The sequence below is a fragment of the Gigantopelta aegis genome, chromosome 3 (assembly GCF_016097555.1).
Source record: "Gigantopelta aegis isolate Gae_Host chromosome 3, Gae_host_genome, whole genome shotgun sequence".
In the NCBI taxonomy this organism is placed as follows: domain Eukaryota; kingdom Metazoa; phylum Mollusca; class Gastropoda; order Neomphalida; family Peltospiridae; genus Gigantopelta; species Gigantopelta aegis.
Window position 1 is genome coordinate 89,349,382 of NC_054701.1, and position 13,851 is coordinate 89,363,232.

A 13,851-nucleotide genomic window follows, 5' to 3' on the forward strand; every position below is an offset into this window, starting at 1 on the left:
TAAACCGGCTCTGTATACTGCCACTATAGGCCTGTAACTTGTCTGTCGCCATGTCTTTACGTTGGGAAGGTTTGCACAGGGGAGTTAACTGTATACTGCCGCTATACAACTTGTCTGTCGCCATGTATCTAGTACTGTAGTTACGCGACCCAGTGACGTTTTAACAGACGGTGCATGATGGGGGGCCCCCCGAAAAGCATTGGTAATGAAAACATCCGGAAAGAAAGCACCCACGGGGAAAGCACTAGCAATGAAAATACTAGTAACGAAAGCATCAATATGCACAAGGACCGCAGAAAACGCATTCGTAACGAAAAAGAACGAAGCACGTGTGAACCAAGCACAAGCAAAGGATACACTCCGTGGCGAGATAGCGTCAGTAAAGATAATATTCGAAAAGATAGCACCGGCAACGTAGACCATCTTCGTAAAGATAGCATCGGCGGATTAGACCACCCTCGTAAAGATAGCATCAGTGACTTGAGCCATCTTCGAAAAGATAGCACCAACAACTTAGACCATCTTTACAGAGTTAGGATCAGCGACTACTTGCGTAGGGATAGCATCGCCACTTTAGGCTATCTCCGTACAAATGGTGCCAGCATCAGTCCGATGATTAACGAAAACATAGGAATCAGACTGGTGAGTTCATTAAGATCGACGACTGGATACAGACCGCAGGTCCAGATTCACAGGGTGTCTGGATCACAACCTTTGCTCATAGCTCGAGTCACCTCCAGCCGTACCCCTTATTGATATTGATATGTGGGGTAAGGCTAGAAGGGAGTGTATACATGTAATGGTTTGGCAATTGTCGACAACCAAATTGTTGCATGCTAATGTATCTAAAATACACTTTTTTCCTAATTTTATCTAATGCCACAGAGCTTTAGTTTGATTATTTTTGAGTCCACATGACATTAAACTTATATGTTATTAACCGGTACCAACGATACACGAAGAAACCCAATGCCCGATACGTCACCACAAGAACGTACAGCGCAGGTTCGTTTCGCATAGGGACGTCGAGTTTCTTCGTTTAGCGTTGGTACTGATTAACAACATATAAGTTTAATGTCATGACTGGATAAATAATCAAACTAAAGCTCTGTGGCATCAAATTTAGGAAAACAGGTGTATTTTAGACCCATTTGGTTAGATTGCAACCATTTGGTTGTTGACATTAGCCAATAGCATTATAAGGGGTAGGGCTGAGGTGACTTCTTCTAGCCTTACCCCACATATCAATATTAATAAGGGGTAGGGCTGAAGGTGACTCGAGCTACTTTGCTCATGACGAAAACATTTTTTGTTTGTACTTATTTTAAAGTGCATTCATCGCGATGTTCAGTTGTTTTGTTTTTCTCGAAACAAGTCGGCCTCCATTAAAGGACGAATTAGGCAAGTCGATTGGACTTTTTTGCATATTTAATGCACATTGTTGCAAAATATCAACAAGTATATTATATTTAATTAATAAAACTGTTACAACGTAACGTTCGGCTATTATATATATATATATATATGACGCGTGTGCAATAATTTCAAGGTCCATCCACTGAATCCTCCTTGTGAGCGCAGGTACTTACAAATACTTAACACGTCACATAAGCCCTAAGTTCAGCCAGCGACCGCTTCGCTAACGTCCGCGAACTATTTTATCAAAAACGTAATTCACTATTGTTTGGTATCTACGTATACCGTTTACAATATATATGAAGTATCAATAAAATAATGTTTTTAAAATTTACCCGTTTTTAATATATTCGCAATAAAAAATCGCGTTTTTCCCATCGCTTGCCAAAAAGCCTCTGAACTCCAAGAGTCAAGTCACGTGACCCCGTGATGCGCTAACCGGCATAACATGAACGCGTAATTCTCAGCCTTTCGGTCATTTTACATGGAAGTGGCACACATGTATTTTTAAAACGCGAAAATGTTATTCTATTGAATTGAATTGTATGTTTGGAATATTATTTTGAAGATATCTTTCAAATGTGAAACATGGTGTACCATTGTTCGGTGTATGGATGTACAAAAGCTGCAGTTAAAGGCAGAAGAAGTTTGCATATTTTTCCGAAAGACAAACCGACATTGTTTGCACGGAAGCAGTTCTTAAACCGAACACGTGCGTATTGGAAAGGACCGTCAAGATGGGATTCAATTTGCTGTGACCACTTCACACCTGGGGATTAAGACAACTATCTAAGATGGTCGATGGGAATGGCACCAAAACGTTTGAGAACTTGTCTGTTCCAAGCATGTATCTCCCCTGTTCAGCCTATTTGCAGCCCGGAGCCCGAACGTCGCCCGGAGACAAAAACAAAGCCGAGGTGTACATTGTTCATATTTAGCACAAAGATACACTTCAACACGATGCATATATATATGTTAAAAAAATAAATGTAGGAATTTTTTTTTTTTTTTTTAAATCGCATTTTTCATGTTCCTGCTGTACATAACGATGCGTTGTTAATGCGGGTTTTTTCTATAAAATATTTTTCCTACATTTATTGTTTTAAGATATACAGTCAGACCTCGTTACAACGACCGTCGTTACTGCGACATTTACACCATCCGACCACAAATTGTTGGGAACAAACGTGCATCAGTGTTATTCTGTTCATTACAACGGAATTCACACCTTCCGACACTGACAGAGCAATTTAGGAACAAACGTGCATCCGACGTTTGAAAACACCTCTTTACAACGACATTACATAATCACAGATACCGTAGCATATTGGCAGTACACGCACAACCACTTACGATTCCTTGATCTCGTAGTGAGCCGACTGTGTCACATGCTGTCCGAACTACCGTTGACTGCGAAATCTGTAGACATGTATTGCTTTTGCACATAAGCCAATTAAAGGATTAAATTAACGAAACAGGTACCAATCGTAGATGTCTGTAGTATTGATTAGACTGATGATGAATGCGCCTTTTTAAATATATTTAATGATGTTTTTTAAAAACATATTTAATGTATGTACGTGTATTTGTTGTTTTTAATAATAATTGCAATACATTAATTATTTAAATGCTATCCAGTCATCAGTTAATATTAATTAGTGCTGTTTCTAAAAAATATTTTTCCTACATTTTTTTTTTTAACATATATAAATGCATCGTGTTGAGGTGTATCTTTTGTGCCAAATACGAACAATGTACACCTCGGCATTAACATTCGGGTTTTGTTTTTGTCACCGGGCGACGTCCAGCCTCCGGGCTGCAAATAGGCTGACCGCATTTGGCTCGACGGATCATCGTCGGTGTACTACGGTTCAAACTGATAGGGAATTTATGTACCCCTAACGGAATTTCTCCTTCTTCCTCACCAATCGAGGTAGCATTAGTATAAATAGACAAATGTGACATGTCTGAAATGTCCAAACTAACGTCCGATAAGAATGAGCTATTTTCCGAAGAATCATTACATGCTGTCGCCATGCTAACTTACTTATCAATGAGTGGAATTCACCTGATGCTGCGTCACAGGTCAGATGCGGGTCAAATCGACTGGATCTGTATTTTTTTCCCCGAGCGTTTTACAAAAAGTCGCTTTTTTAATAATTGGGGTGGTATTTTTGTTTTTTATATTTAATAATGTAATCTTTATGTATTTTTTTTAAATACTGTTTATTAATAATGTGCCATGATTGTGGACCTTTAACTATGCAGTCTAGCGGACGTTTTACTGATCGGTCTGGCTGAACGCATCCCAGGTCTTAGTCTAATAGTCTTAGTTTCCAATAGAGACTGTATCAACCATTCCAATTAACGTTCTACAAGGTTAATTAAGTTGTAAGGATATTCCAGCCTGTGGTCAGCTAGTTTACTGTCATTGTAAATATGCTTTTGTACTAAGTCTTTATACTACTACCACTATACCCATGGTAGTCAACCTGCCGAATTCGGTAACGTCAAGGACTCTCCTTTTGTTTTTTTAGAGCTAGAGACATACCGACTAACTCTCGAACGGCAGCGTACTTTGGCTAGAGTTAAAAAAAAAAAAAAAAAAATCAATAATACGAATTAAAATAATACACAAAAGAAGAAAAAAGAACCCATATTTATATTCAACAATGACAGAACAGAATCACACGCACAGCAAAACTGAAAAGGCAGTAGAAAAAACAAAAAAAGGCGATAAATTTCAATCTATGGTAGTCTTTTTTCATAGGTACGTTTTATCTGAAACACCACAAATAAATTTTATTTCATGTCCGGACAACTATCATAGTATTTCATTTTGGGTTGTCCCAATTTGGAATTAGAATTCATTCAAAAGTGGGCTGCAACAACATGGAGGTTGGGTTGGCATCGAAAAGAAGTGGTGTGCCAAAGTTAAGAGAGCTGTTAAGAAGAAGGCGTGATTCAGAGGTAGAATATAGTTTTAGCCCAGTATATGCATGATCACTGTTAACAGCAATCGTTATTTTGATATGAGAACGAAGCTTTTGATAACCATAATACAAATTGAAATTGCTGGTCATTGATTGACAATAAACATTCATGATTCAGTCATTAGTCGCATGATGATCAGTGTTCATGAAACAATGTCAGTGTCATATTAATTATTATTATTATTTGCATTATCATTCCTAGCCTCAATGTAGCTCACAAAAGTCATGTAGTGACAAAAGTTGGTTTGTTTTGTTTAATGGTGGGGACAGCGGACACTTTTTAAATATGACAAGAATGATATTGATTGTTTGTTATACTGAAGAAATACCTTTAAAAGAATAAAACAAAAAAATAATAAATAAATAATTCAATTGGCTCTGACCCCCCAAATAAAATTTTTGTAATCAGGGTAGGTAACTCCGTTTTGCAAAAAGAACAAATAAAAACTAAAAAAGTTTGGCACACTCAAAATTTTAGGAATGTATTCATTATTTTCAAATAAAATACCATCAATACCATTAATATAATCAGTATAATCGACTAATTGGTCATTATAATACCCATCCACCCCCAAAAAGGGTTCAACATAAGAAAACGGCCATTTTTGTTGCATAAGCATATATATCATATAATATTCATACATGATGTGCCATCTGGAATGTAATTCTCGGAACCGAACATACGGGTACTTCGACCCCTGGCCGCCATTGTTTATCACGTGACGCGGTAAAGCTTCTCCTTAGTTACGTATGGTTTGATAGTGAAATGAGGAAACTTTGGTCGATCATTTAAAACAGTTAACGGTCACGATGCCTAAAACATGTTGTGCAGTTGGATGCATAAACCATAACATGATGTTAAAAAAAATATCGTTTTACAAATTTCCAAAAGAAGAGACTAGGCGCCGCTTGTGGGTAGGGTCATTAAAACGACAAACCTGATGGAATTTCATGGCTTCCCTCACTGAATGCGACTACGTTGACTTTAATGTTGTTGCTTGTTGACACCAACAGAGATTAATTTAGCAAACAAAATGGTTAAAGTATGTTCAGTGATAAAAAATCCCACATTATACTGTAAATAAAATACACAATTCCATCGTCTTCCATGTAAAAAACCCGAACAAAACGATGCATCCATTTCTTGAATAAAGAGTATATTCCTTTATCATTAAATTTGTGTGGTCTTTATTTTTCATTTAATCATAGTTGCTTGGATATTATCTATACTTGTATTTATTTTGCCATACTACAGCTACTAAATCTTATTTATTTATTTTTTAATTTTAAAATAAAAGTTTATACTGCTAAATTACACACATATAATAATTATAATATAGGCCTAAATTCTTGTTTAAACTTTAATTATTTTTTTTTTATTTTTTTGGCAAATGTGTCTGTAGCAGGCCTGCAGTAAGAAAATATAGGTCGTTCCCCACTTCTCTCCGTGTGTTTAGTATTTACTTTGGTGCAGAGGGTAAATAATGTGTGTGTGCCTTTGTTTAAGTATATATATAAAGTTTGTGTGTGTGTGTATATATCTGTCTATATATATGTATACATATACATACATACAATATATATATATATATATATATATACACACACACACACATACATATACATGACCGGCCTCGGTGGCGCAGTGGTTAAGCCATCAGACTACAGGCTGGTAGGTACATGGTTCGTAGCCCGATACCGGCTCCAACCCAGAGCGAGTTCTTATGGGCTCAATGGGTAGGTGTAAGGCCTCTTCTCTTTCACTAACCACTAACCAACTAACAACTAACCCACTGTCCTGGACAGACAGCCCAGATAGCCGAGGTGTGTGCCCAGGACAGCGTGCTTGAACCTTAATTGGATATAAGCACGAAAATAAGTTGAAAGAAGAAGAAGAATACATATACATAAATCTAAAAATCTATTCTATTGTGGATCAATATAATTTGGTGGTTGTGGTACATTTTGCTTGTTCAAGTTAGAGGACTTACCTTTTTACATATATATATGTAGTTTCATGGTATTCTACAGTTCAGTGTGTGTGTGTGTGTTTGTGTGTGTAATCTGCTTTAGCAATTACCTGCAATAAAATGAATGGTCAACTGCCATATCTGATATTTGTTTTCCATTTTGAAAACACTGTTTGACATGAAGAATATAGCATTTAACCATCTCATTCATATATATTCCTTGAATATGCTACATAAGTGCATCTACATGAGGTAATTTAACCCGGGTTAAAAAGCAACTTAGGTTAAATATGTGTAGTCTAGTAGAAGGCATACCGATATAGATCAGTTTATTAACAACCATATTTGCCTCCTTTTTCCAGCTGTACATTGTATACTATTAAAAATTAGTTTTGTAGATATTACTTAAATTGAACTGCAATAACAATTCCAATACAGCACAAGACTGAACAAGAAAATATCTGCAATATCCATTGTGACTAGATATAAAACAACACCAATATTATATATATATATATATATATATATATATACTCTTCAAAAATAGAAACGCAAAAGGGTACAAATGGGTTATAACTCCGATTTTATGTTTCCTACCGGTTCATGCTTTGTGAATATAAGGTCATTGCATGTCCCAAACACATTCCCACGGTTACATTTGATAAAACGCAGCTACTGTACAATAAAGTTCCAAAATGTGAATATTCGCAAAAACGCAGCCACGTGCAAACCATGTCACCACTGCACGTGCGTTGTCTGCACGTGCAACATGAACACCGACAGTATAAAAGTGCAGGGTGTTCGCTTGCCTGGCCTCTGTATCTGGCCGACAGTTGACAATCCAGGACATGCCACGTCTCAGTGAACCGCAGAGAAACAATGCCATCGGCCGACTAGACGCAGGCGAATCCAGAACGGCCGTTGCCAGGGCATTTCATGTGTCCCCAAGCACCATCTCCAGACTGTGGGACCGTTACCAGCAACATGGATCAACACGTGACCTCCCTAGATCCGGTCGACCACGGGTCACTACCCCCGGGCAGGACCGCTACATCCGGGTACGCCACCTTCGGGAACGATTGACTACTGCCACCTCCACAGCCGCAGCAATACCAGGTTTGCGCAGGATATCCGACCAGACCGTACGGAACCGCCTACGTGAGGTAGGAATTCGTGCCAGACGTCCAGTTCGAGGTGTCATCTTAACACCACAACACCGTCGACTCCGACTGCAGTGGTGCCAGATTCATCGACAATGGCCTCAACTGCGATGGAGACAGGTGTGGTTCAGTGACGAGTCCCGATTTCTGCTCCGACGTCATGATGGAAGATGTCGCGTGTATAGGCGTCGTGGTGAACATTATGCGGCAAACTGCGTGCAGGAAGTGGACAGATTCGGCGGGGGTAGTGTCATGGTGTGGGCAGCCATCTCACACACTGGCAGAACTGACCTGGTCCACGTGCAGGGCAACCTGAATGCACAGGGCTACATTGACCAGATCCTCCGGCCACACATCGTTCCAGTTATGGCCAACGCCAACGCAGTGTTCCAACATGACAACACCAGGTCTCACACAGCACGTCTCACAACGGCTTTCCTACAGAACAACAACATTAATGTCCTTCCTTGGCCATCGATATCACCGGATTTGAACCCAATTGAGCATCTATGGGACGAGTTGGACCGACAGCGACAACCACAGCCCCAGACCGTGCCCGAGCTGGCAGCAGCCTTGCAGGCCGAGTGGGCCACCATCCCCCGGGACGTCATCCGTACTCTGGTTGCTTCAATGGGCAGGCGGTGCCAGGCAGTTGTCAACACACGCGGAGGCCACACCCGGTATTGACTCCAGATGACCTTGACCTTGGTCGTGTGTCCTATCACTTACTCACAATGGACTAGAGTGAATTGTGAACAATCCTGCAACATTTGGTAATTATCGGACTCACCATTCAATAATTAAATCAATTCTCCAAATGTTACGACAATGTGGTTTTGCGTTTCTTCTTTTGAAGAGTATATATATATATATATTAACCATTATTTACTCAGGTAGGTTTTTGTGTTTTATTACTAAATATACCAGGTTAAACCCTATTATTAAAACATTTGCATGTTTGTTCGACGAGGTAACACTTATGTTTTATTAGGTTGTAGACCTTGACATGAAAATAACTGAGGGAACTGATTATATGCTCCCTAATGTAGTTTATGGGGAGCAATTTAAAATATTACCATATTCATACATGTATATAAATTCACATGCCAAAGGAAACTATATATTATTCTCCTTGAACTAATCTCAGGTGTGATGGGTAAGTAGAGAGAGATATTGCTCCCCCTAGATGTCAAGGTCTGAGGATGGCTATATTTTATTATTGCTATTTTTTGTTGCCTGCATTCAACCAGTAAGGAAGGGCAACATCATGTGGTAATTTTGCAATCTGTAAAAACAAAAGCATTTCATTATTTCAAGAAACGGTATTTTGTTTTAAGAATAAAAGAATGTATTCAGTGGAACATTATACTATTGCCAATACATCTATATAACAAGATATGAAAATAATACTATTGTAATTTTGAAGTTGTAAAGTAACAACTTTGCCATTGTTTAATTATTACATATTATTTGGAAATAAAATAATTATTAAATCATAAAAATAATTAACTTAATCATGCATACAAATTTTATTATAAATACAGATTATATATTTTGTAGCCCACATCATAATTATTATATTAATAATTATCTTATCATTTCAAAATTGTTAAAATTTATAATTAACATTACCTGAAAATTGCATCAACAAAAATTATATTCTGCCCAACCTGCCCTGTCCCCTCGACATTCAAAGTACACGGAAACACATCGGTACTAAATATAGATTATACTAATTCAGATTCCCGTTGTTCGTTTCTCTTATATGGCAACCCATGCTGTTATAATACACATAAGACGTATTGCAACTATGTATTAGCTGCAGAAAATAAATGACAATATGTAAGGCATGTAAAAAGTTAATATGATAACTTTATTCTATGTAAACTAGTAATCACTAAGGCTTTGCTTCACCCCCAAAGACCCGGATGATCGGTAACTAGGCCGTGTGACGTCACGCCGGTTCCGAGAATAAAACTCATTTGTGCATTACAAATGAACATTACCATCATCGTCATGTGCTACAGGTAGTACTAAACTAAATAACTTCCGGCTGGGTCAAAGTTCGAGGTGCACCGAACTTTTGATAGAGAAGTGACACACAAGTCCTGTGATTGGTTATAAATGTGAGTGTGTTGGTTGTAAAAAATAATAGTTTCATCTGGGTAAAAAAAATGTGCAATTTTATTTCATCTAGTACCAATGTGTCAAGTAGCCTTGTGCTTGAAACATGTATGGGTAGCATGAACCAACAGGAACGATAATTCGTGACGGCATGAATTGCGTCTGCACAAAAACTGGCTCCAGATTTGTCTCATTTAATGGGTACAAACTCCGTCTGAAAGCTCTTTTCTGATAGGTTCTGACACGGAAAACATAGCCAATGAGAAAAGTCAATACATTAATCTGCTAGAACATTCTATTTTCACTTAATTATGCACGCATTTGCCTAAAAATAATTCAGTGTGAAAAGTTTGCTTCAGGTAAAAATGTAGTTAGGAGAGGTGTTCTACATCGTGGTTTGGTAATATGAAAAACCATCCATACCCTTTATTAGTGTAAATCAGAAAAAATACAGAAAATGGACGTAAAATTGTTGATTTTGGAAGTTTAACAACTCAATGTGACTATTTCCGAGCGCTCACGGAAATCAACGGAAATTTCCGATCAGTGTTTACAAACTTTTAAACATGTATTCATTGACAATGCAATCAATTCTACATGGATTATTACAAGTAATTTGGGGACATATATCATATAATCAATACCTCGTATATATAGACCTCTATTATTGAGTAGAAATTGTTGCAAATGTTGAAAAAAAAAAATTGTAACTTCCTCCTCATACCACTTCGCACCCTTTTCATACTATTTAAAAAAATATATTATTGAGACGTTATAATCAAGGTACAAACATCATGTCAACTTCCCCAACCCATTCAGAATATTGTAATGCATGTTTTCCATGTCCATGTTGACAATGATACATCCACTCAGGCTCTACTCCATCGGCACCCGGACACGTCCAACAAACTTTACAAAGATTATTCCAAATCATAGTCCTACCAAGTCAGTTCAGTATTTTGTTTGGTGATTCCTTATGGTGTATTTTGTGAGATCTCTGTCTCTGAAGGAAATATTCGATAGATTTTGATTGGTCTATATATTTATTACTGGCATCAGAGGTCCCACAAAAGACACCACGTCACCAGCAAAAGTATTTCATGAAAACAAAAAATAATTTTCAGACATTGGTGGGTGAATATGAACATGACTATTCTCATTACTGACGCTAGTTGTGGACACGTTACTGTGCCAAAACTCCCGTAATGTAATATCCATAGCAGACAACAGTACAGGAGGTTTTGCGGAGTTACATGCCCACAACTATACATAGCAGTTCATTTTTCACATGCATTCTATAATCATAATGCACTAACATCAACATGGAGGAACCAAAGATATAGACGTAAGTACTCTGTTTCGCTGAAAATGGTGACTTTTTGCTTGCATATATCGTTGTAAAACGATACTTAAAACCATTTTAATTCTGCTTTATATTATTTGTTTCCATTTTCAATCAGATTAGAGGTCATATTACATGTAAAAAAACAAAATAATCACCAGTTGTATGGATGTTTGCCCTGTTACATTCATTATATTCATTATACAGGTTTTTGGACAGAAAATGAAAAAAAATATTTAAAGGTCCGTCAACCGGCCGTATACAAAAATTTGTTAAAAATTAATTTTTCACTCTTTTTCATTAAAACAAAAAGCATTCATCTTCTAAAACCCATACTATTATGTATGCAAACAATGAGTTTCCTATTTGAATTTTTAAAAAGTCATTGGTTCATGCTAGTATGGGGTACCTGTAAAAAAAAGTACTCGAATTTTGTGCGAAACTAGGGTAGTCATAGACGCTACCCGTTATCTCAGAAACGAGCAGCTTGACCCCCATTTTTTTCTGATTCACTTTAAGTGTAAGGGGTGGTAGTATTTATATCCGTGAGGTTTATGTCGGTTGATACGTTGCAGGTAGGAGTTTTAGCCACATATGTTACTATTGTCGTCTATGGGATTTGATTTGGTAGTATACACCCTACATGTAGTAATCAGTAACACCTCATTCGTTACCCGCATTATCACAGCATTCAATTGTACAGAGTAAAGAGCGTCAGTTGGCCATGGAAAAAGTGATATACAGGTCAATAGACAATATGTAAGAGGATAAAATGTGTACTATTATGATTAATGTTGTATCTCCGTGACTGTCAAATGTCAACTTGTGTGTGTGTTATATGAGAGATAGAGAGAAATGAGACAGTGTGGGGGGTGGGGGAGGGGGGGTGGGGAGGAGAGGAAAAGAAGGACAGAGCAAGAGTCTTGAAGAGAGATAACAGATGTATGTGTTATGTTTTGGGAAATTGAGTTTCTTCATAATTACAAAATTTGGAATAATTAGAGAATGCTTCATTGTTGGTTGTATGGCTTATTAGCTAGCCTGTCATTGATTTTTCAAAAATAATTTAGTGGCATTAAAAAACTAAATTACATCACCCATGCTGTGTTATTGAGACAATTATATACACATTTAATGCTGTCATTGTAACTGTCAAAGGTGTGCAAACAGTGGTTTAATTGGTGAAACGAAAAGTCGTAGAATACATGAAGTTAGGATTTTTTAAAAGTCTTTTTACACATTAAGTATAATGTCAAAGTTGACATTTTTACCTGGGTACCACTTTAGTAGATTACAGCCATTGCTCCACAACTGATGTAACAAAGTCTGTGGTGTGTACTATCCTGTCTATGGGATGGTGCATATAAAAAATCCCTTGATGCTAATCGAAAAGAGTAGCCCACGAAGTGGCGACTGCGGGTTTCCTCTCACAATATCTGTGTGGTTCTTAACCATATGTCTGACGCCATATAAGTTATAACCGTAAATAAAATGTCTTGAGTACATCGTTAAATAAAACATTTCCTTCCTTCCACTTTAAAGTGCTGTTCCAGATGTATGGTGTATTGGGCTATATCTATATCTATATCTATATATTGGGTTATTTAATATGATTAGAAAATTAAAACATAAATTTAAAAAAAATTATATACCGGTATATTTTCCACTTAATAGTTGATATTTTGACTTGACATTCTTTCCAGTGACATTTTGTCCTACATCTGTTAATTATAAAGATGTGGTTATAGGGATTATTTTTATGTGATTCCCTAACAACAGATGTGTCAGGGCCACAATAAATGTATTCATAATAACAAATCATTGAAAATGTAAACAAATATCCGCCATCTTGGATTGTAGTAAACACACAAACAGGAAGATGTTAACGGGCGATCACAGTTATACAATAAATCAAAACATCTAAATTTTGTCATGTACTGCAAGAGTAATAAATTAAATATAATTACCTCACAAAAATAAATACTTGCAATAATGACAACAACACTATTTTTCAATAATTAAATGCGGTATTGCTACTTTTTCACTTTGCCACTGAATATAACGTAAAGTGGCAAGTAACATGAGTTCTATATTTGTTATAAAGTTTTATCAGTGTATTTTATACTTGTTATAAGTACTGGTATTCTTCCAATATTAAACAATAAATGTTTTATAGACGTTAACTAACATGTGCTTTTCAAACCTTGCATTCGGCAATGGTGTAACAGATGTGAGTGGTGCTACCAGTCTTCCGGTGTGGTCTCTATTAATGGCACCACTAGAACACATTGTAACTGTTTCATTAATCATCGGCTATTGGATGTCAACATTTGCCATAATGATTTGGTAATTTTGACTTGTCGTCTTCAGAGGAATTTTTTTTTCCATTAGCAGCAAGCCATAAAAGCAAGCATCTTTTATGTGCACTTTCCCACAGACAGGACAGCACATACCACAGCTTTTGATATACCAGTCGTGGGGTACTAGTTGGGTTTGATCCTACGACACATCCACCTCTAGCCCGAATACTCTACTGTTGAAGAGCTAGATGGACATTTGGACGGTTATCATCACTTTCTCACTCTCAGCCAGAGATAACTGTGGAGAAAACATGGAATTGCTGCCTACCACATTGTAGGCAAAAATTCCCGCCCTGATACAACAGGTAACCCTGTGTTTGATGCTAAATACGATTACATTGATTATTTGCGAGTTTGCCGATAACAAATATTTCACATATTAACCAATAATACACACATTACAGGAAGAAACCTGACTACCCCAATTCAGTACGGTTCCGGTTAAATATGTAGGTGCTGACAGGTTTCTTCTTGTAGTGTGTGTAT

The 13,851-nt window shown here is 37.2% G+C and overlaps 1 protein-coding gene across 3 annotated transcripts in view; it reads left to right on the plus strand.

Moving 5' to 3' along the window:
* Positions 1-211: 211 nt before the first annotated feature.
* Positions 212-13,851, plus strand: part of LOC121369294 (striatin-interacting protein 1 homolog) — a 47,118-nt gene continuing 33,478 nt past the window's right edge. For 2 of the 3 annotated variants that reach the window (XM_041494259.1, XM_041494260.1), the window contains exon 1: positions 212-642. In XM_041494259.1, the coding sequence (XP_041350193.1) occupies positions 280-642 (363 nt within the window). In that variant the 5' untranslated portion in view covers positions 212-279. Of the gene's footprint in view, positions 643-4,304; positions 4,387-13,851 lie in introns of those variants that run through there. The other variant, XM_041494261.1, reaches the window with a different exon arrangement.